The sequence below is a fragment of the Euwallacea fornicatus genome, chromosome 7, assembly GCF_040115645.1.
Source record: "Euwallacea fornicatus isolate EFF26 chromosome 7, ASM4011564v1, whole genome shotgun sequence".
Classification (NCBI taxonomy): domain Eukaryota; kingdom Metazoa; phylum Arthropoda; class Insecta; order Coleoptera; family Curculionidae; genus Euwallacea; species Euwallacea fornicatus.
In genome coordinates, this window is record NC_089547.1 from 5352924 (window position 1) to 5371146 (window position 18223).

General features: G+C 43.8%; 7 protein-coding genes across 20 annotated transcripts in view; 3 read left to right on the top strand and 4 right to left on the bottom strand.

Annotated features, from left to right (window-relative positions):
• Positions 1-750: 750 nt before the first annotated feature.
• LOC136340231 (short-chain dehydrogenase/reductase family 16C member 6) overlaps positions 751-18223 on the top strand; it is an 89096-nt gene continuing 71623 nt past the window's right edge. The window contains exons 1-7 of one of the 2 annotated variants that reach the window (XM_066284132.1): positions 752-1016; positions 1361-1525; positions 1805-1932; positions 1993-2228; positions 2283-2444; positions 2501-2700; positions 2757-2994. In XM_066284132.1, the coding sequence (XP_066140229.1) occupies positions 910-1016; positions 1361-1525; positions 1805-1932; positions 1993-2228; positions 2283-2444; positions 2501-2700; positions 2757-2859 (1101 nt within the window). In that variant the 5' untranslated portion in view covers positions 752-909 and the 3' untranslated portion in view covers positions 2860-2994. Of the gene's footprint in view, positions 1017-1360; positions 1526-1804; positions 1933-1992; positions 2229-2282; positions 2445-2500; positions 2725-2756; positions 2995-18223 lie in introns of those variants that run through there. The other variant, XM_066284133.1, reaches the window with a different exon arrangement.
• LOC136340228 (chitinase domain-containing protein 1) lies at positions 2942-4663 on the bottom strand. Its single transcript, XM_066284126.1, has 6 exons — positions 4277-4663; positions 4040-4220; positions 3680-3883; positions 3465-3623; positions 3192-3417; positions 2942-3139 (listed from the first exon to the last, which is right to left on the bottom strand). The coding sequence occupies exons 1-6, from the start codon at positions 4580-4582 to the stop codon at positions 2995-2997; spliced, it is 1221 nt and encodes a 406-aa protein (XP_066140223.1). The 5' UTR covers positions 4583-4663; the 3' UTR covers positions 2942-2994.
• Rpn5 (regulatory particle non-ATPase 5) lies at positions 4959-7222 on the top strand. The gene is made up of 7 exons (XM_066284125.1): positions 4959-5127; positions 5186-5382; positions 5616-6096; positions 6154-6319; positions 6373-6566; positions 6625-6793; positions 6842-7222. Exons 2-7 carry the CDS (start codon positions 5187-5189, stop codon positions 6992-6994), a joined length of 1359 nt encoding a protein of 452 aa, XP_066140222.1. The 5' UTR covers positions 4959-5127; position 5186; the 3' UTR covers positions 6995-7222.
• Positions 7370-10923, top strand: LOC136340223 (probable peptidoglycan muropeptide transporter SLC46). Of its 3 annotated transcripts, none has more exons than XM_066284116.1 (9): positions 7370-7955; positions 8525-8785; positions 8928-9159; positions 9216-9363; positions 9421-9615; positions 9791-10101; positions 10157-10240; positions 10297-10453; positions 10515-10923. In XM_066284116.1, exons 1-9 carry the CDS (start codon positions 7884-7886, stop codon positions 10618-10620), a joined length of 1566 nt encoding a protein of 521 aa, XP_066140213.1. In that variant the 5' UTR covers positions 7370-7883; the 3' UTR covers positions 10621-10923. The 3 variants fall into 3 exon arrangements, with proteins under 3 accessions (XP_066140213.1, XP_066140214.1, XP_066140216.1); XM_066284117.1 differs by lacking the exon at positions 7370-7955 and adding an exon at positions 7963-8208; XM_066284119.1 differs by lacking the exon at positions 7370-7955 and adding an exon at positions 7963-8045.
• Positions 10920-12780, bottom strand: LOC136340051 (uncharacterized). Its single transcript, XM_066283767.1, has 9 exons — positions 12532-12780; positions 12420-12482; positions 12281-12367; positions 12068-12228; positions 11905-12013; positions 11711-11854; positions 11491-11652; positions 11298-11419; positions 10920-11141 (listed from the first exon to the last, which is right to left on the bottom strand). Exons 1-9 carry the CDS (start codon positions 12680-12682, stop codon positions 10920-10922), a joined length of 1221 nt encoding a protein of 406 aa, XP_066139864.1. The 5' UTR covers positions 12683-12780.
• On the bottom strand, positions 12835-14171 carry LOC136340234 (nuclear transcription factor Y subunit beta-like). Its single transcript, XM_066284137.1, has 3 exons — positions 13966-14171; positions 13664-13910; positions 12835-13611 (listed from the first exon to the last, which is right to left on the bottom strand). The coding sequence occupies exons 1-3, from the start codon at positions 13975-13977 to the stop codon at positions 12968-12970; spliced, it is 903 nt and encodes a 300-aa protein (XP_066140234.1). The 5' UTR covers positions 13978-14171; the 3' UTR covers positions 12835-12967.
• The window catches only part of LOC136340212 (insulin receptor substrate 2-like), a 42234-nt gene continuing 39920 nt past the window's right edge, over positions 15910-18223 (bottom strand). For all 11 annotated transcript variants that reach the window (XM_066284086.1, XM_066284087.1, XM_066284088.1 and 8 more), the window contains one exon: positions 15910-18181. In XM_066284086.1, coding sequence (XP_066140183.1) covers positions 17871-18181 — 311 coding nt within the window. In that variant the 3' untranslated portion in view covers positions 15910-17870. The remainder of the gene's footprint in view (positions 18182-18223) is intronic.

The window sequence follows — 18223 nt, forward strand, 5'->3', positions numbered from 1 at the left end:
AGAAAGCATTTGCTGAAAATGATTAACGTGCATGCACGGGTACTTGCTTTACAAAAAAAAACGTTATCTAGGGGTCATCAAACGCTTCGCCCGACCTCGTGTAAATTTCGTGACGAGATCACAAAAGCGACAACCATCTTTTTACCCCGGAAGGTCGAGGTTTAGCATGAGGTCACAGAGAATCGGAGCTGCAGCGGACGTCAGATTCACGGGTGTGAGCTCATAAGTGCCGTAGACAAGCTTTCACAACCGACACAAATCCTCCAGCATCAGTAAACTTTCACATAGTAACATGTCACAGGTGCAAAGATTTACACAAATATCTTTATCGAGAAAGAAACGTTAATTTAATTTATGTAAAAAATTTGTTTAAATGCGCAGCAGCGAGTTCCCCAAAGAACCCGGCAATGCGCCAACTAGAGGCGATAGAGCGGCCCTGCGGGCAAACGCAAATCATAAATCTTAACATATTTTCTCGAGGGGGGCAAATGCGGAAGGGACTTTACTATATAAAAAAAAAACCGAAAGGCACTATAATGGAACCCACGGTCCACTTACAAATCCCCTCATCACAATTAGAGAAGATTGCCCTGCGTCCGAGTACCGCCCTGACCGCTCTTGATCGTGTTAGATCTAAGGCCACTTAAAGGAAATAACTTTCCAACAAAAGGAAACCCAAAGGAGAAACTATACACCTTCCTTCAATAATTATCAATGTAATGGTATCCTCATAATGGGACTGGTACCGCCGGAGAAATGATTCCGGCCGAAGACGGATGCGGAGAGAGAGAACCTTAGAACAATCACCGCACTCTCACGGTTGGTGCAACCACCGTTCAGTAGCGAGTGGAACTTTCGAAGGAGCAGGAACGAAGAAGTGAGTTTAGTGGTACCTACGGTCTCAGGAGGATGAATTACTTCCACAAGAAAATGGGCATCGAGAATTTGAGGGTGGAAAATGTGCAGCAGGTGGAGGTTTCCAGGCAGGAATTCAACGTCGCTGAAAGGGCTCAAAGGTATGTTATGCGCCCCGCAAAGGGTCGGCGTGGTCAGCGTTCCGCTAATAATTTTTTGGACGTTTTCTCTTGACCAACGTACGTTCTTTCACTGAACAGATTTTGCGCAACTTCACGGTAGATTGGAAGTGAATTAGACACACTTTTCCCAGATCTAATGAGTTTTTAGTTCGTTGCTTCAAACCCATAAAGTTGGAACGATCCGTCGGTAATTATCGAACGCAGCGTTTATTATTGGTGTTCATCGGGGAAACTCGCCCGGAATTAATAAAACACTTTCGAATTTTACCCCATTGCTAGCTTTAATCAGCACGACCCTCACCCATTTGAGTCCCCGTTCTCAGGTACATGCAGCGAGGCTTCAAAATCATGCGGAGCATGTACAAGTTCGTCCACCGAGCAACCCTCAGGGCTATCGCTCGAACCCTCGAAATGGTCACGATCATCTGGCTTACGTGTTATTACGTGGCCGAAGCTGCCGTTTTGAACCTGACACCCCAAAGCTTAAGGTCAGTAGGTAAAACTCATCGAATATCTCGTTTTGATTAAATGGTCTTGATGAGTAACGTCGACCTGAACGTACCAGGCACTGGCGCGGTTTAAACGATGCCTGGAATTCCATTGATATCTTAATTCAGTTTTTACATGAGGTTTCGTCGTTCAATGAACCTCCAAGCTGGTAAACGCCTTGCGAAACACTCAGTAAAAACCGTGGAATTCCAGGAATTTTCACTTAACGTCGATTTGCTCCGAGCAATACACCTGAATCGGCTTTGATTGCTTTTTAGAACTCTGAAATCTCTGAGAGGAAGAATGATCCTGGTGACCGGCGGGGCAGGCGGGGTGGGTCAGGAACTCGTTCTCAGACTGGCCAGGTACAAAGCTAAAGTAATCGTATGGGACATTAACGAAAAAGGTCTGGTGAAAGCAAACGTTCATCTGCACGGACGGCATTCGATAATACGAAAACTTGCAGCTATGGCAAAGCTGAAGGACAAATGCGCAACTGAAGGCTACAGGATCTACACCTACACTGTAGACCTGTCGGACAGGCAGAGCATCTACAAGACCGCAGAGGCCGTCAAAGACGACCTGGGCACCATCGATATCCTGATCAACAACGCTGGGATCGTGTGCGGGCAGACCTTCATGGAATTGCCGGATTATATGATCGAGAAGACCTATAAAGTGAACACTCTCTCCTGTTACTGGGTATAATCAACTAATTACTACAATGCTTAATAATCATCAAAATCTTTGTCTTAGACTGCGAAGGCGTTCCTGCCGGACATGGTCAAGCAGGGCAGAGGCCACATTGCCACAGTGAGCTCACTGACTGGCCTCCTGGGCACCTACAACTGCACAGATTACAGTGGATCTAAATACGCCACTATCGGGTTCCACGAGAGTTTAATGGCTGAGCTGAAGGTTCCTTCTGAGCTAAACTGTCGCTAACACTCATAACAGGACAAATTTCTATCTAGACCATGGGCTTCCACAAAATCCACCTCACCATGGTCAGTCCCTACTTCATCAACACCGGAATGTTTGAGGGATGCAAACCCGCCTACGCGCCCATGTTAGAGCCCAAGGAAGTGGCAAAGAGGATCATTTTGGCTATTAGAAGAGACGAGGTGTTCTGTACTGTGCCCGCAAGTTCTAACTACATTCTGGCTTTGAAGCAGTAAGTTATTTTAGGGGCGGGAATGTGAGTGGTGTCTTGAAAGGGAAAATTTGCAGTTATTTGCCTTCGAAGTTGAGCTGGCTGTACCAAACGAGGGTTATAGGGCTGCCCCAGGCGATGAAGACCATGAGGAAATTTAATGAAGTCGTCGCAGCCTGAAGTTCTCCGTCAAGATTAAAATTCTGAGGGTATTTGTATTATAATTACTGGATGTTATTTATCGCTGGTTTTTTAGTCTATGCATGTTAACAGTTTATTTATTTAGGAAAACATGGAAAATTACAGCTAAAAATATCACAGTAAATCATAGAAATAATCTAGACCTTGCCCAATTTCCCATATAGACAGTCCCACGTTCAACTTATAGGCTAAGTCCAGCCTGGCAAAAATTGAATACAGTGTGGGATAAAAAACCAAATGTTTCACGTTATTCTCATCCCTAAAACACCACCTCACAACAACAGTTCCCAGCAACTTCGAATCGAAATCACCTGTATTCAAAATAATGCTCCCCGACCTCCTGATTATAAATCAGAGACAAATCCGGCACCTTCTCCAAGATCTTTACATAATCACGCCCTATAATAGAACCCCCTCCGCTGGCCATATAGTCATTCCCGTAAAAGTTGAGTCCCATGAGAATTTTAGGCCTCCGAGTGATATTTGATGTTATTGAAGTTATCGTGTCCTCGATCCAACCAATTGGAGCGTTCGGTCCTAAATTCCTCCATTAATCATTGGAATTGTGTTGCTCGAAACCTTACCAGGCATTTGCGGACTTGAATAATCGTAAGTCATCACAGAGAACGCTGTTACGTGGTCGTAAAGAGCGTCAAATTCCTGCTCAAAAAATACGCTAGATTCCCCGCGTTTTGGTGGGACAACTAAGATGAAGTCCAGGCCTTCGGTTGCAAATTGTTTACCTATGACGCTCCATATAACATTTCGATGCAAGACAGTTGTTAATGTCTTGACTCACTTATTGATTTAATGAAGTTAACTAATATATCTGAGGGCACACCTCCAGCAAGCTGACTCCAGACCTCAAACACGTACCCATCAAACTTATATTTTTTGCATGATTTCACTAAAATCTCATTTATCGCAGAGATTTCGTCAGAGCTTCTGAATAAAGCTCTGTAATCGTCCCCTGTCCAACCATCAAAAAGGACCCTAGGAAGAACTAACACCACCGGTCAACAACCCCCAAACCAAATAAATTAAGACTGCAGGGTAAATCGCTGACAGAGTTGCTTAACAGCAAAATTTGAGTAAATACTTCAAAATACCTTGCGAACTCCTCTAGATACCTTAGTGATCAGCCCCTCAATAAACTCACCTTTAGTGTTCCTTTCTCTCCCTGCATTTTTAACGTGTACAACCCACTGTTTGTCGATATCATGAATGCCAGTCATATCATAATCTAGAGGGCCTCGACGACGCACCTGTAACCACACAGGGCTTATGTGGGTGAACTTATTGCCAAATATTTTGGCCACGTCATAGCCGTGATTGTTCCACTGCAGGTTATGTTAGTTTGAAGGTATTTGGAGCTCACCAGGGTTTAATAACTTACAGGAGTGACGTACCCCAACACCAAACCATTAAAGTTATAGTCGTCAGTCTCAGTGTGAAACGCCTGATAGTTCGTTAAAATATCCAGGGCTTTAGCGTCCTCAGATACAATTTTCTTATCAAAGACGGAGTGTTTTTGAGGTCCAGATTTCGGCTTGGGCAACTTCACTTTCGGTTTGTCTAAAGGTTTATCTTCCGATTTCTTCTTGGCGCCCCGGTTTTTCGGTGACAATGTTTGCGAAGCATAATTTGGGACTGTTAGAGAAAAAATCAGGATTACAACTATATTAATTTGGGAGAAATTCATGGTTTTGGATGATTCGTAGGTTTCTTATCAGGAAATTTGTTTGTTTACTATTTGCACATCTAACCTCAATTTCTAGTTCGTTTGACAGATGTGTAACCGGTTTACTGTATATGTTGTCTAAAAATTATGAAAGACGGATTGTCAAAGCGCTGATGCCAATACCTCTAATAATCTTCATAAATTTATCATTGTTCTTGTAATTTTATTTTTTAAACACTTACCCCTATTGAAAATAGTGATATAAAACTCTGAAATAATTATGAGGCGTTTTTCTTCAATTAAGGTTCATGAATTTCAACTTTTTATGACCCATTAAATAATGATATCGGTCTTCATTCGGCTTCGATTTCATGATTTCTGACGAACTTTGGCAACATAGTAAAAAATTTGTTGATGTGTGGTGACTTGCGGATTGCTTTTTAATTTCGTCTAAAAAGTTTTTTTCTAACGAAAAAGCGAGTATTTCTCAAATAAACTTCGGTAAAAGTAAAAGAACTTTATTAAATACGTTCGTTCTAAACACAAGAAACATTATAAAATTTAAGGTTAACCTCATTCCTTGCAGGGCTCCTCAAAACCCATTCCTGCTTCTGTCTTTTACAGGATGGAGACGGTAGCTACGGATTCCGGTAAAATCGTTAAAATGGAGGTGGACTATAGCTCCACCTGCGACGTGAATATCCCGGAGTGTCAGAAACTGGCCAAATCGGGAAAATTACATGATGCCTTAGAGCAGCTACTGGCCCTTGAAAAACAAACAAGAACTGGAGCCGATATGATCTCTACTGGACGTGTTTTAGGTATGTAAAAGTGCGTACACACAGGATACAATGTTACGTTGCATAGTTTTACTCGCTTTTAGCACACAGATTCTCTAGTACTATCTCTTATTTCCTAAACTCACATTACATGAAAATGCACTTGAATTTGAAACTACTTAATACCTACCTATGCCACCTAAATGCTGCCAAGACTTTTGACTTGTATGATTGTATTTGCATGCTTCTCTTCTAACATTAATATCGTCTTCTAGTGGCTATCTGCCAGATATGTAAAGAAGCCAAAAACTGGACTGCCTTAAATGAGCACATCATTATGTTAACCAAGAGAAGGTCCCAACTGAAACAAGCAGTGACCAAAATGGTCCAAGAGTGTTGCACTTACTTAGACCAAACCCCAGACAACGAAACAATGATAAAATTAATTGATACTTTGCGACAAGTGACTGAGGGTAAAATTTATGTAGAGGTGGAAAGGGCCAGGCTCACCCACAAGTTGGCTGAGTTGCGAGAAGCCGAAGGTAATATTCAGGAGGCTGCAAATATTATCCAAGAACTGCAAGTGGAGACGTACGGCTCAATGGAAAAGAGGGAAAAAGTTGAGTTGATATTGGAGCAGATGAGGTTGTGCCTGGCAAAGCAGGACTATATCAGGACTCAAATTATCTCAAAGAAAATTAATACCAAATTTTTTGAGGATGAGGGCACTCAGGATTTAAAGTTGAAGTATTATAGGTAAAACCCACATTTTGTCTTTTTTTTTGTGTGTAAAAAACAACAATTTAATGTTAGATTGATGATGGAACTTGACCAACACGAAGGCTCTTATCTCGCGACCTGCAAACATTATCGCGCAGTTCTAAACACCCCGAGTATCCAAGAAAATCAAACTGAAAAACAGGCGTCCGCAAAAGCAGTTGTTTTGTATCTCATTTTGGCCCCGTATGACAATGAACAAGTACTTTTTCATACTCTCTAAGTGTTTCCAAATATTTTAAAAAAGAATTTTAGTCTGATTTAACACATCGAGTACTAACTGATAAAGTTCTGGAAGAAATCCCTCTATACAAGTCTTTACTGAAGCTGTTCACCACTCCAGAACTGATCAAATGGTCAGGTTTGTGTGAACTGTATGAAAAAGAAGTCAAGTCCACGCCAGTTTTTAGTGGTGATGAGCAAGCTGCAAAGAGATGGATTGATTTAAAGTGAGTTATAATTAAAAAAAAAACATTGTTTTATTTAAGTGTATGTGGTTGCACAAAGGTCGAGAGTAGTAGAGCACAACATTCGAGTAATGGCCAAATATTATACGCGTATCAAGATCTCTAGGATCGCCCAACTGTTGGACTTATCTCCTGCCGAAACCGAGGAATTTTTATCCACTTTGGTGGTAAACAAAACTGTGCAAGCAAAAACCGACAGGCCTGCGGGGGTACGTGAATGGAAGTTTCCGAATGCATTATTAAAAAATTCTGCTTAGGTGGTCCACTTTCAGCAAGTCAAGGACCCCAGCGACGTGCTAAACGACTGGGCGCGTGATTTGGCCTCGTTGATGCAACTGGTCAACAAGACGACTCATTTAATCAACAAAGAAGAGTGCGTACACAAGCATCTGCAGGCGACCAACGCATGAGGTCGACTCAATCCGTCAACCGGCTTTGAGGACAACATTTCCTATTTTTGAATACTGGTTAATAGTAGTCGGCAAAAACATGAGAGATTTTGTTCGGAGAAGAGGATGACGGATGTGGATGTTTGAAATTAAGCAGTCGAACCTTTATGCTCTTATTCAACTATTCCCGTGTAATGTATATCTAATTAGTATTAATTGAGTTTTGAATTATAAAAATGATGAAATCGATGCTCATTTCGTATGATGTAACCTCACCATAATGTGCAACTCGCAAACGTGAGATGACTCGTCACCTCTTTGTCAAGAATCCAAAAATCTATCGCTGAATGATTTGTCCTTGGAGTGTTCCAATGTTTCTTCCAAACTCTATTTGAAATTTTCGGGCGTTTTACGAAACGTCTTATTGAAACAAAGACTCTGAATGAAATCGCCGTCTTTGGCACAAACAGCGTTTGAATTCGTCGGTGAAAGTCTTTATTTCGTATAATAAACACATTAAATTGCGATATGACGCAATCCTAACGTCACAAATATTGAAATATTCTACTCCCTCTCAAATTCCACAATAAAGATTACAATAACATTCAACACAATTATAAAGATTTGATTAATTTTGTCAATTTTAATATCAAATGTGCTTTCCAATCTGAAGTAAAACCCGAAAAACAAACTAAACCGTTCTTTTTCATTGCTTATTACCACCACATTTATGATCGTAATAATAAAATATTCTGGTGTATAATAAGAGTGATCTATTGCACATTAAACGGTCTTTTATCTTTATTTTATTTGTCGATCTTTTCTTGAAAAGTGGTATAAAAAGGTGCGCTTTATTTCATTACAAACGTTTCTAAAACATTTTGAATTTCACGCTTTTTCGCGGCACAAAATGGCGGCTACAGAAGTAAATGACGGCAGAGCTGCGCCTGCGCCAACCAAAAGCGGGAATTTCAAGAAGCAGGTGAGTATCTAACCTCATTTTCGTCGAATTTATTGTGTAATATTTTGAGTAAAAACTAGAACAAATGTTGCGGAGAACTGCGATATTACGGTTTGTTATTGTTTAATAATAATTGTGCATTTGTTGCTTGAGAATTGCCAGCAAACACAATTTATTTACCGCTTCTGTACAGCTATTGCATTGTGTTGTGTCGGATTCATAGCAAAACTTGGTTCGAGTTGTATTTTGAGCAAGTTAAAACGGGTTCAGACAGGTATTTACTTATTGTTTACTACGTGTAGTGCCCTTTCATTTGTAGCTCTTTTACTTTATTAAGACGAAACCAAATTAGCCACTTTAAGACTTAACTGAAGCGTTGAGGTTTGCCTCACACTGCCGGAACTGTTATGTCCCTCAACACCTACACTTACATAGTTTATCAAATATCTTAGCAGATACTTTATAGATGTATTGCTATCTCTGAAGTAGAAAATTGAAGCTGTGATGAGATTGGGAAAGCATATTAAGCTAAAAGTGTTTCCAGTAATTTATGTGTAGCGTTTTTCTGTACTCATTTATATGTGATATAGATGGATGAACTGCTGCACAATGGCCATTCATCCCAAGGTACCAACCATCCAAAAACCCTTTGCTATTACCTAGCGAAGCTCCCCAGCTATATCACCGTGGAACCAACTATGGTTTTCTACATGATGGCCTTTATGATAACCTCAGTTGTGGAACAATCGTTTTTCGTGTACAAGGCGTGCAAAGTGAATCACGGTTACAATGAGACCGTTTGCACCCAGATTAACAAGAAGGAATATGAGAATATCACTAAAGAAGTACAAGTTAGTACTTATTACATTCAATTAAATCAGATCGTTGTGTCGAGTATGTATAGTTTAATCCGTTAAGCAGCAATCATCAACTTGAGATTTGAGCAGGCTGCAATAAAAGCCTGATAAGGGATTATTTAACTTTTATTTTTAGATAACAGTCTCAAATTTCCATTTATGGAATGATATAGCTGGGCATGCTGGTCAAATTATTTTGGCCTTTTTCATGGGCGCCTGGTCGGACCGGCGCGGCCGCAAGATTCCTCTCATTATGGGCCTCATTGGGAAACTTTACTACTCCACTATGGTGGTAGTTAACAGTGTTCAAATTCATTGGCCGGTGGAGTATATAATTTATACAGCCACATTGCCCATGGCCTTCACTGGTCAGTATTGGCATCTGAGCCTCAAGACGTAACAAACATGCAAAGGTTGTTTTTAGGGGCCGATGTGGCAATTTTTGCTGCAGCTTTTACTTACCTGATCGATGTTAGCAGCAAAAAAAATCGCACCCTTCGGGTGACCTTGTTGGAGGTGTGCTATTTGGCTACTATGCCTGCAGGCACTGCTTTGGGGGCCTGGATATATAAGTAGATACAACCGCCGAAGGCGAGCGCGAAGTGGAATCAATTTTGTCCTTTTTGCAGGAAGGTGGACAGTTCCTATACAATAATGTTCATTATCAACGCGAGTTTATTGGCTGCAGCCATATTGTACTCGTTAGTGAGACTCGAGTGGCGTACGACAACCTCTCAGCGACCAATCTCCGAGGCTCAAAACTTGTTCTTGGATTTCTTTGATTATAATCATGTGACGGACACTGCTAAAACTCTAACAAAGAGGTTCGTTGAAGAGTTTCAGGGTCTATAAGTCAAAGTGCTGGCAACTCTACCACATGGCTGATATCGAAGGAGACTAAAGTGCTCCTGGAAATTCCCTTCCAGGTAAAGTTGGCAGCACGTTGATTTCGAGATCCCGAGCCTGGTAACTGGTGTTATACATGAAGTTCCTTCGCAGTCGTACCAAGAAAAAGCAGACCGTGTTGCTGTTGCTAATCGCAATAATGGCGGTTTACGTGTTTCAAAGAGACGAGCGCAACATGATGTATTTATATTGCCAGTTGGTGTTAAACTGGACGTTGCAGCAATACAGCAATTTCCGCACGTTCCAAAGCACGTTCCAGGACGTGGGATTATTGGTTTCAATACCCATAATGAGTCAATTCCTCGGGTGGAGGGACACCGTCATCATAATGTTGGGGGCCACGGCTCATTCCGTGGCCAGAATCTTTTACTCTGCGGCCACCGTTCCTTGGGTGTTTTACCTTGGTACGAATCACCATTTTTGCCAGAATTTCATGGTGATCTTTTAATGTGATTATAGGAGGTGCTTTTGCGGCATTTGGCCCGATTGTGGCCCCGGTGGTGCGCTCGATGGTGTCCAAGATAGTGGAGCCGTCAGAAAAAGGTATATAGAGTTAAAGCAACTAAAGTAACCAAAGCGGCGATTTGATATTTCGACAGGGAAAGTATTGTCGGTTTTGGCCGTCGCTGACAACGCAGTTCCTATCATTAGCGGGGTGCTGTACAGCCAGCTCTACAACGCCACCATCCACACCCACCCGGAGGGGATATATTATTTGACTATGGCGTCGCAAGTTCTTGTGATCTTGTTCGCTGTGTAGGTTGCCGCTACGTTAGTCAATGAGCGCTATATTTGCTCAACGAATGTTTTCCCGTAGATGTATCCACTTCGCCATTAGCAGAAATGACGAGATGGGAGATGAGACCCAGCAAAATAATATTGTGAATAACCTTGACGATCAGGGCGCATATGACGAGACGTAGTCCGTTTAATAAGGTATTTTTACGACTATTGAGGGGACTGATTAGGAGTTAATGTTAATTTCTACGCGCGTTAAGCTCCGTTTTTGCCCTCAAGCTCCGTTTTTATTCGAATATGAACTTGCAATTGCCTTCATTCCCGCCACAATTTCTACTATTTTACGGGCAAGGGACGAGGGGTAAAAAAAGGTCACAAAAACCGAAATGGAAAAAATCTATTGTTGCGTACAATGAGTCATATACTTACGTGTATATATTGTACCTATTGATATTTTTTAATCGTTAAGAAAAGGGCGTTTTTATCAACGAGAGTTTAATTCCTCACACGGTATCTGTTCGTAAGATAAACACATCCCCAAATTATCCTCCGGCGAGGTGTCGGTAGCGCTAGGGCCAAAATGCACGCCAATATTGAAGGGCTGCACGCTGCTCTCTATCCTGCAAGGACTGGTTCCCGAGGGACACAGGCTGGGGCCGCAGTGCTCCAAGCTGCAGCTGCCAGGGGCCAATCCGAGGAAACCAGGCTGAAATAGGGGAATAGTCGGAAGATCTAGACGTCTTGAGAAATTGGGGAGGGGTAATGTGCCGGACTAATTCAGAGAGCTGCAGATTTTAAATCGTCAGCTTTCGAGCTACCTGCTAAGAACGGTTAGTCCCGACCTGCCCCTCACGTTACATACCATCAAAAGGTCGTCCGAGTCACAGGGCAGAACAATTTTGTCGTTGCACAGCCCTATGTTCCTTGAAACCGCGTCCAGGTCGTCGTCGCCTGAACCTTCCTCTGCAACGTTGAAATCTACCCCTGTAAACGGAAACGTTCCGAGATTTCTGGACCGTTAAGGCTCCCTTAGCACTACCCCCTCGTCGTCATACCTCCAATGTTATTTGGAGCGATGCGAAAAGCATTTTCGTAACACGGTTCGTACGCGATGCTGCAGAACCCTTCCTCTTGTCTGATGCAAATGTTGTAGTCCTGATCGGCCAAATGTCTTCCGTTATCGGCGAAATTGAACGTTTGCACCACCCCCGAGGAACCTAAAAACGCCCATAACCGGACATGTGGGTGGGTCTCGCTCGCGTGGTCGATTGTTACCCGTGTGGAATTGCAGGCACTCCGGAGGCGCCTGCTCGGTGAAAGGAATTTGAGTTATGACGACCTCCCAGAACCTCCTCACCGCCTTTTTGTCCAAGTTCACGCTGATCTCGACGTGCTCGGAGTTTTCCACGTTTAAGTAAACTAGAAAATTCGTCAATCCCGCCACTGCGAAGGGTTCGCTCGATACGTACCGTGCTGTCCGCTATTCAGTCCGCACATCGTTACCTCCCTGGAGGAGTTCGAGGCCTTAATCGTGAACACGTCTCCTTCACATTCTCCCGTGGTCCTGTTGGGTTGTCCCTAAATTTCTCTTGACATTAAATAAGTCGTTTAACGTGCCGCCCTGAAACCCACCAGATTGAAGTGGATGAAGTCGAACCTCATCTGAGACACTTCGGACTCGATCTTTGCCACCTTAATCCCGCACGAGGACACGTCCGAGGCCAAATCCGGGTAATTGGGGCTGACGAAATAGGTCAGATTGTTGACTACTTCCTGGCCGCAAGTGGCTGTAACTACAACGGGGGCTAATTGTCTTCTGATTACTGCCACGTTACCGGTACCTACAGACGCAGCAAACTCCGAATCCCAGGGCGCAGAAGCCGTAGGACTTGCCCTCCTGTATCCGGCACTCGTACGTGTTCATGCAAATGCCTTTTTAACTTTCTTAGTGCTCGCCTAACTGATATTTCACCTCTATATTTACCTCGTCTGCGGCCGTCGTTCGCTTTGCACTCCTCCACGAAGGGCACCGGAAAGAAGTTTAAAACTGCACGGGGTTGGTGGAAAACTTGAAATTCAAACTATCCGATGCTTACCCCTGGGAAGCCTCCCTAAATTCCCAACGGCGCCCAATTCATTCCCCACGTTCTCCCTCCATATATCCACATCTGCTAGTAGCGGTACCGATAAAATCACCCGGACTAAAGTCAGGCGGGTCAGCAGGCCATAGAACACGTCGAATTTCATCTCTCGTTTTCGCCAAACTGGACTACCTCTTTTTGACCATGAAAAATGACTATTTTCCGACTGCAATTTTAGGAGCACCCACGGATTATACAGCGCGTTTCTCGCGTGCGATGCGTCTAAAGAAATTGGGGTCAATCTGAACTCGTTTGGTACCGGGTTAATGGTGACATCGGAAGAAATAAAACCGCGCTCATTCTCTTCCTTTTTTTTTGTTTTACTTGTTCTTAAATCTTATTTCCTATAACACATACGTAGGAACCCTTTACGCTCTCGCCACGCAAGAACCTAAAAACTATAACTGAACCCGGCGGTGGGGCCGTTGAACGCCACCCTGGACGTGAGTTGGGCGGCTGAGGGGGCCTGGGGCAGCAGCGGCTGCGGTGCCGGCTGTCTGACCAAAACACTACCGGGTTGCTGGTAGTGGGCTGCGTAAGGTCCAGTGGCGAAGTACCCTCCGGTACCGGACGATTGCAGTCTCTGTAAATACTCTGCTTGCGGTTGCTGCGTCACATATGGCTGCTGAGATTGCAACGCAGGATACTGTTGCACTGGAGGATATTGTAGCTGCTGTTGCAGGTACTGCTGCACTGGAGCGTACTGTTGCTGCTGCTGCAGGTATTGCTGCGCCGGATCGTACTGTTGTTGCTGTTGCAGGTATTGCTGCGCAGGAGCATATTGTGGCTGTTGTTGCAGGTATTGCTGCGCCGGAGCATACTGTTGCTGTTGTGACAAGTACTGTTGCTGCGGCTGTGCCACAGCATGTTGTTGTTGTTGTTGAGACAAATATTGTTGCTGAGCTTGCGCCAAGGGCAGGTGTTGGTCGTTGTTTTGCAATTGCGGATTGGCCGGGAATTGTTGCACCGAAATGTACTGTTGTTGCTGGTTGGCGTTGGTCGTCACCTGAAGCCGTTGCAGCTGATCTTGAACTCCTAAAGAAACGGTTGTTTCAGCACTAAGTCGGTGTTTCAGTCGGGATCTCACCAGTGTCCGGTTTCGCCCCCTCCAGGTTCTGAGGCAGCTGCTTGAGGTTCGCGGGTTGGATCGGTGTGGCTGGAAGTCGAATCTCGTTTAAGGCGGCCCCGTACGTTACCAAGGGAGAGTTGAAGGAGATGTGCGATACATCGGTAGAGGCCGAATAGCGGGTTCCTAGGGGGTCGGTCGGGGACGGGGCAGTCGGCTGCTGTTGCCCCAGTGCTGCTGGCCCCCAAACTGCCATCGCCATCAGTAGCTAACAACCGACGAAGAATCGTAACAAATAGCTCCAACATCGAAATTTCGCTTACCTTAGCAATCATTATCGTATCAGAATCGATAACAGCACCTAATTGGCAGGGAGCATCTGCCGCCTAATTCTTTATATACCAGACCCATTCGAAAGGGGGGGCACCCGAAAAAGGCGCTTGCCAAAGAAATGTCGCACTATCAGTACTTTCATTTTCATCGCTAATCGTCAGGTACTCCTCGAATAGTACATTTAAGCGTGCTATTTGGTACTGCGCTCACGTTTGGTTTGCTTAATGAGTGGGTACCAAAAGTGATGGTCCGGGGTTATGTAACGCGATGGAAATGCGAAGTCGTGAGAAAATTTAGCGACCGCTTCGCAGGTTTAAGCAGATTAAACGTTGGGGATAATCAGTAAATTTAACTGAAAACGACGACATACGGGGTGTCCAGGTTTTTTCGTAGCAGGGAAATTCATATAAAAGCGAAACAAACGTTTCATTTACACTTAATCGGATAGTTCAGTTTTGCTTTCTTCAAAATAATCTCCCCGAGTCACAATGCGCTTGCGCCGTTCCCGCTCCTCACTACTCAAAAGCTGCCCGAAAGTCCACCGTTTTGAGGCGTTTCAGCTCCCCGGTCGGATCGGCTTTGATGGCCCCCACGTCACTCAGATGCCGCTCCCGAAACACCACCTTGTATTTGGGAAATAGAAAAAAGTCACACGGTGTCAAATCCGGTGAATGAGCAGGGTGTCCCGTCGTGGTAATGGAATAAACCCACGTGCAACTAGGGAAATGTCTGCAGGGACATTGCCGTGGTCCGCCGCCTCCCTTGGGCCAAGTCCGAGCCACGCCAGCTTCGAGGCGACTGAGGACATCAACGGAGAAGTGTCCGTTGACAATCCGGCCTGGAAGGAGGACTTCTCGGTGGATGATTCACTGATAATCGAAAAAATCCAACATTGTTTTGACGTTCGACTTTTCCGTCCTTGGCGTGGTTCTTCATCGCCCTCGGGCGTTTCTAGAAATCGTTTACACGAACTTTCCGGACAAACCTCGTATTCGAGAAATGCCGTGTCAAGGAAATACGGGACGTCTCGGAATTTTTCCAATTCATCTCCTGTGGCTGCCAAAGTTCCCGAGATGTTTAGCTCGAATTCCGAGCGCAACTTAAGGGCATAATCACGCGGCCGCCCTTCGCACCATGCTCCGATGGCGAGGAGGGCAACTACCCACGGATGTGGGTAGGTCGTGACTGCTTGGCCTCCTCGATCGCCAGATCTAACCCCCCTAGATTTTCATGTTTGCGGCTGTATGAGGAAAAGTGTGTACGCCTGCACAAACTCTCAAGGAGGACTCACAAGGGGAATAAGAGATTCTGGTCTTGGCATGAGCGACTGTTTAGAGCCACAAAAGGTAGATTGACGAAAATATAAAACTGCTACTGCCCGTACTTTCTTGACAAAAAGGAATTGTCGAACGTGGCTCATATGGCGAACTTCAGTTGCTTTTTGCGGGCGGGACACGTGGTTGGAATGCTGTCCCGGAAGGCCGGACACCCCGTGTTTGGGGACATTCGTTGTTAACGCGATCTCATTTCTCGGCTACGTCGATCCGACAAAGGTACATTACGCTCGTTATTTGGGTGTTGGGCAACTTCGTGGGTGCAAACACGTCCTGTGTCTAGCCCAAGTGCCTCATGGACTGGCATATCAAGCGTGAATTACGCAAAGCAATTGCCTTGTTTTTCTTTAACTTCGAAATGAATCGTTTGAAAGCGTTCGTTCGTGAAAGGTCTATGAGCTCATGATCGCGAGGATGTTTTCGTTCAACGCGACGAAGTTCGGACAAGACCGAGTTAATCGGAATCGTGAAGAGGACGCCGAGCGTCCTCCTGCACGGTCACGGGGACGGAACCGCCCGTTTTACGCTTCTCTCTCTCTCTCTCTCAACTGCAAGAGACTTTGCTCGGGAGATGGGCGGGTCGTACAAATCTTATTACAGTTTTTATGTTAAAAATATTTATTGAACATTTTTCTGTTAACAATACAAAGAGGTTTAAATGCAACATTACAGCAAAAAATACACGTACAATTATTAATTTATTACGCTCGGCGGCATGTTTTGCTCCGTCGCAACATACTGTATTAGAGTGTAAGCCGCCAGTTGCTATAAGAAAACGTTAACGGAAATTCCCAATGTTTGCCCCCGCGTAGTTCAAATCGCAACAAATTCTCTATTACAACATACACATTTGCGCTACAACGTAACCGAATTTGTCAACCTTCAGTCTAATAATTAACAAAAAAACTGCCCAACAACAACTATTGATTAATACGATAATAATAATTGTAGAAATAAATAAAAGTACGTAACTAAACTGGAGGATAAAAACAAAACTTACAAGTAGGAAACAAAAAAGAGGGACTTGAACTATTACTATAGGAATATACTTTTTGAGCCTCGGTGGTTATATAAAAAAATTATATACGTATTATGTAGTAATGTTTTTTTATATAAATTGAGTTGTAAAAGTGACGAATGAGGGCGCTCGCAACGGTAATTTGGGCACCCGCACTCGTCAAAAAAAGGACTTAAACATTTATCCAATAGTTACTATGAAGATTATAAAACTTGCTTTTAGTAATTTATTATAGTATACATTTAGTTAAGGGATATAGTATACTCAAAGACCGCGACAAGTTTCTCACATTTCTCACAGGAGTTACAATATAAAATTACGACATAAAAATACTGCGTTGACGTTACTTTGGGTAGGAATCGAAGGTTTGTTTCAGTTTGGCTTCAAATAATAATCATCATTAACTAAACAGCGTTTGACCAATGCAATTGGCCCGGTCAACACCGAAATATGTCCTAGGTTGCATTCGTTAAAAAAATTCTCTAACTGTTGCTCTTGACGGCGACGGGTACGGGCCGCGGGTCTTGCAAAATTTCGGCATCTTTTTTTGCTTTTAACAGGCACCACGCTACCATCTTGCAATCAGTGTGAGAGTACTAATATCTGGCAGTGATACATAGTAGTAGTCCGTTGAAAATGCTGTAAAAAGTCTTATTGTTCAATAAATAGCAGGGTGGCGTAATGATTGCAACGCCCGCGCATTCGCCATCACCGTCAAAATCCAGATTATAAACCAACTTTGCCTATAGTAGACGACTTGTTCACTCAACAACAACCGCTAAATAAATAATTAGATTTAAAATGCCTTAAAGCTAGAATAATCGACGGTCCGCGAGGGCTGCCCTCCTGGTGTGCCTGTAGAGGGGGCCTCGGGCCGCCACTGAATATATTTACCTATCGAAGACCTTTTGTGTAGGTTCGAATAATCGAGAATTTATGTGTGTTTACATAGAACAGTATTCGTTTTTCTTATATCGGGTGTTGATATGTTTGTTTGGCGTGGGTGGTCGTTTTTTTGTTTGTTTTTTTTTCTTTCGATTTAGCAGGTAGAATCATGTTCCGTTCTAGGTTCGACAGTGCCTAAAGACTGGTGCCATCTCTAAAAATAAAACAACGTTTCTTGACAAAATGGCGTTCGGAAACATGACCGCGCTTCGCTCGAAGACGTCGCGAGTTCTGCCTATTAAAACCTATTAAAAACACCCTCGTGAACGGAAAGTCTCATTCGAACCAGTTCCTTCTAATGTGACTCTGCGTGAACGTCGAAATAAACACGTACGCAATTGAATTTGTCCTATAACGAAGATATGTATCGTAATATAAAAACGGATCTAGAGACTTACGGTAGAAAATTTTCAGTCTATCTGAGACTAACAAGAGCTTTGAGGATGATATTCAGCTTCTCCTTCGCAAAAATGCTTTCAAGTCAAATCTCAATATTATCGAACAAAACTGAAACCCAGTTTAACATTAAGCGCCTTCGTAACTATCCAAGGGCTAAAGCCAAACAAAATTCCGCTAAAAAAATTCCCTATAAATCTGTTCAATTAACAGTGGCGCTGTTCCCGCTACTGCTGTTCAGTGCAGTACCGTTGTTCGAGCCTGCCCTGCTCAATTCTTCGCTCCGGATAAAGTCGATGTCGGCATACACGAAAGTGGTGGTTGGACACTCGTTTAAACCGGCTTCGCTCGAATTCCTTGGGCTGCGGTCCTCCCCGTGGTCCGTGAGGTCCAGACTGGCGTAGTGTAACCTTACGATTTGCTGCTGAGGCTCCGCGTGTGCCGAAGGCGAGTCGGGCACGCCCACCACTGTCGAGGTAGAGGAACTTGAGGAGTAGACACTTGACGAAGAACCTGCAAGTTGTCGGTTAAACGGACAAACGTGAAAGCGACGTT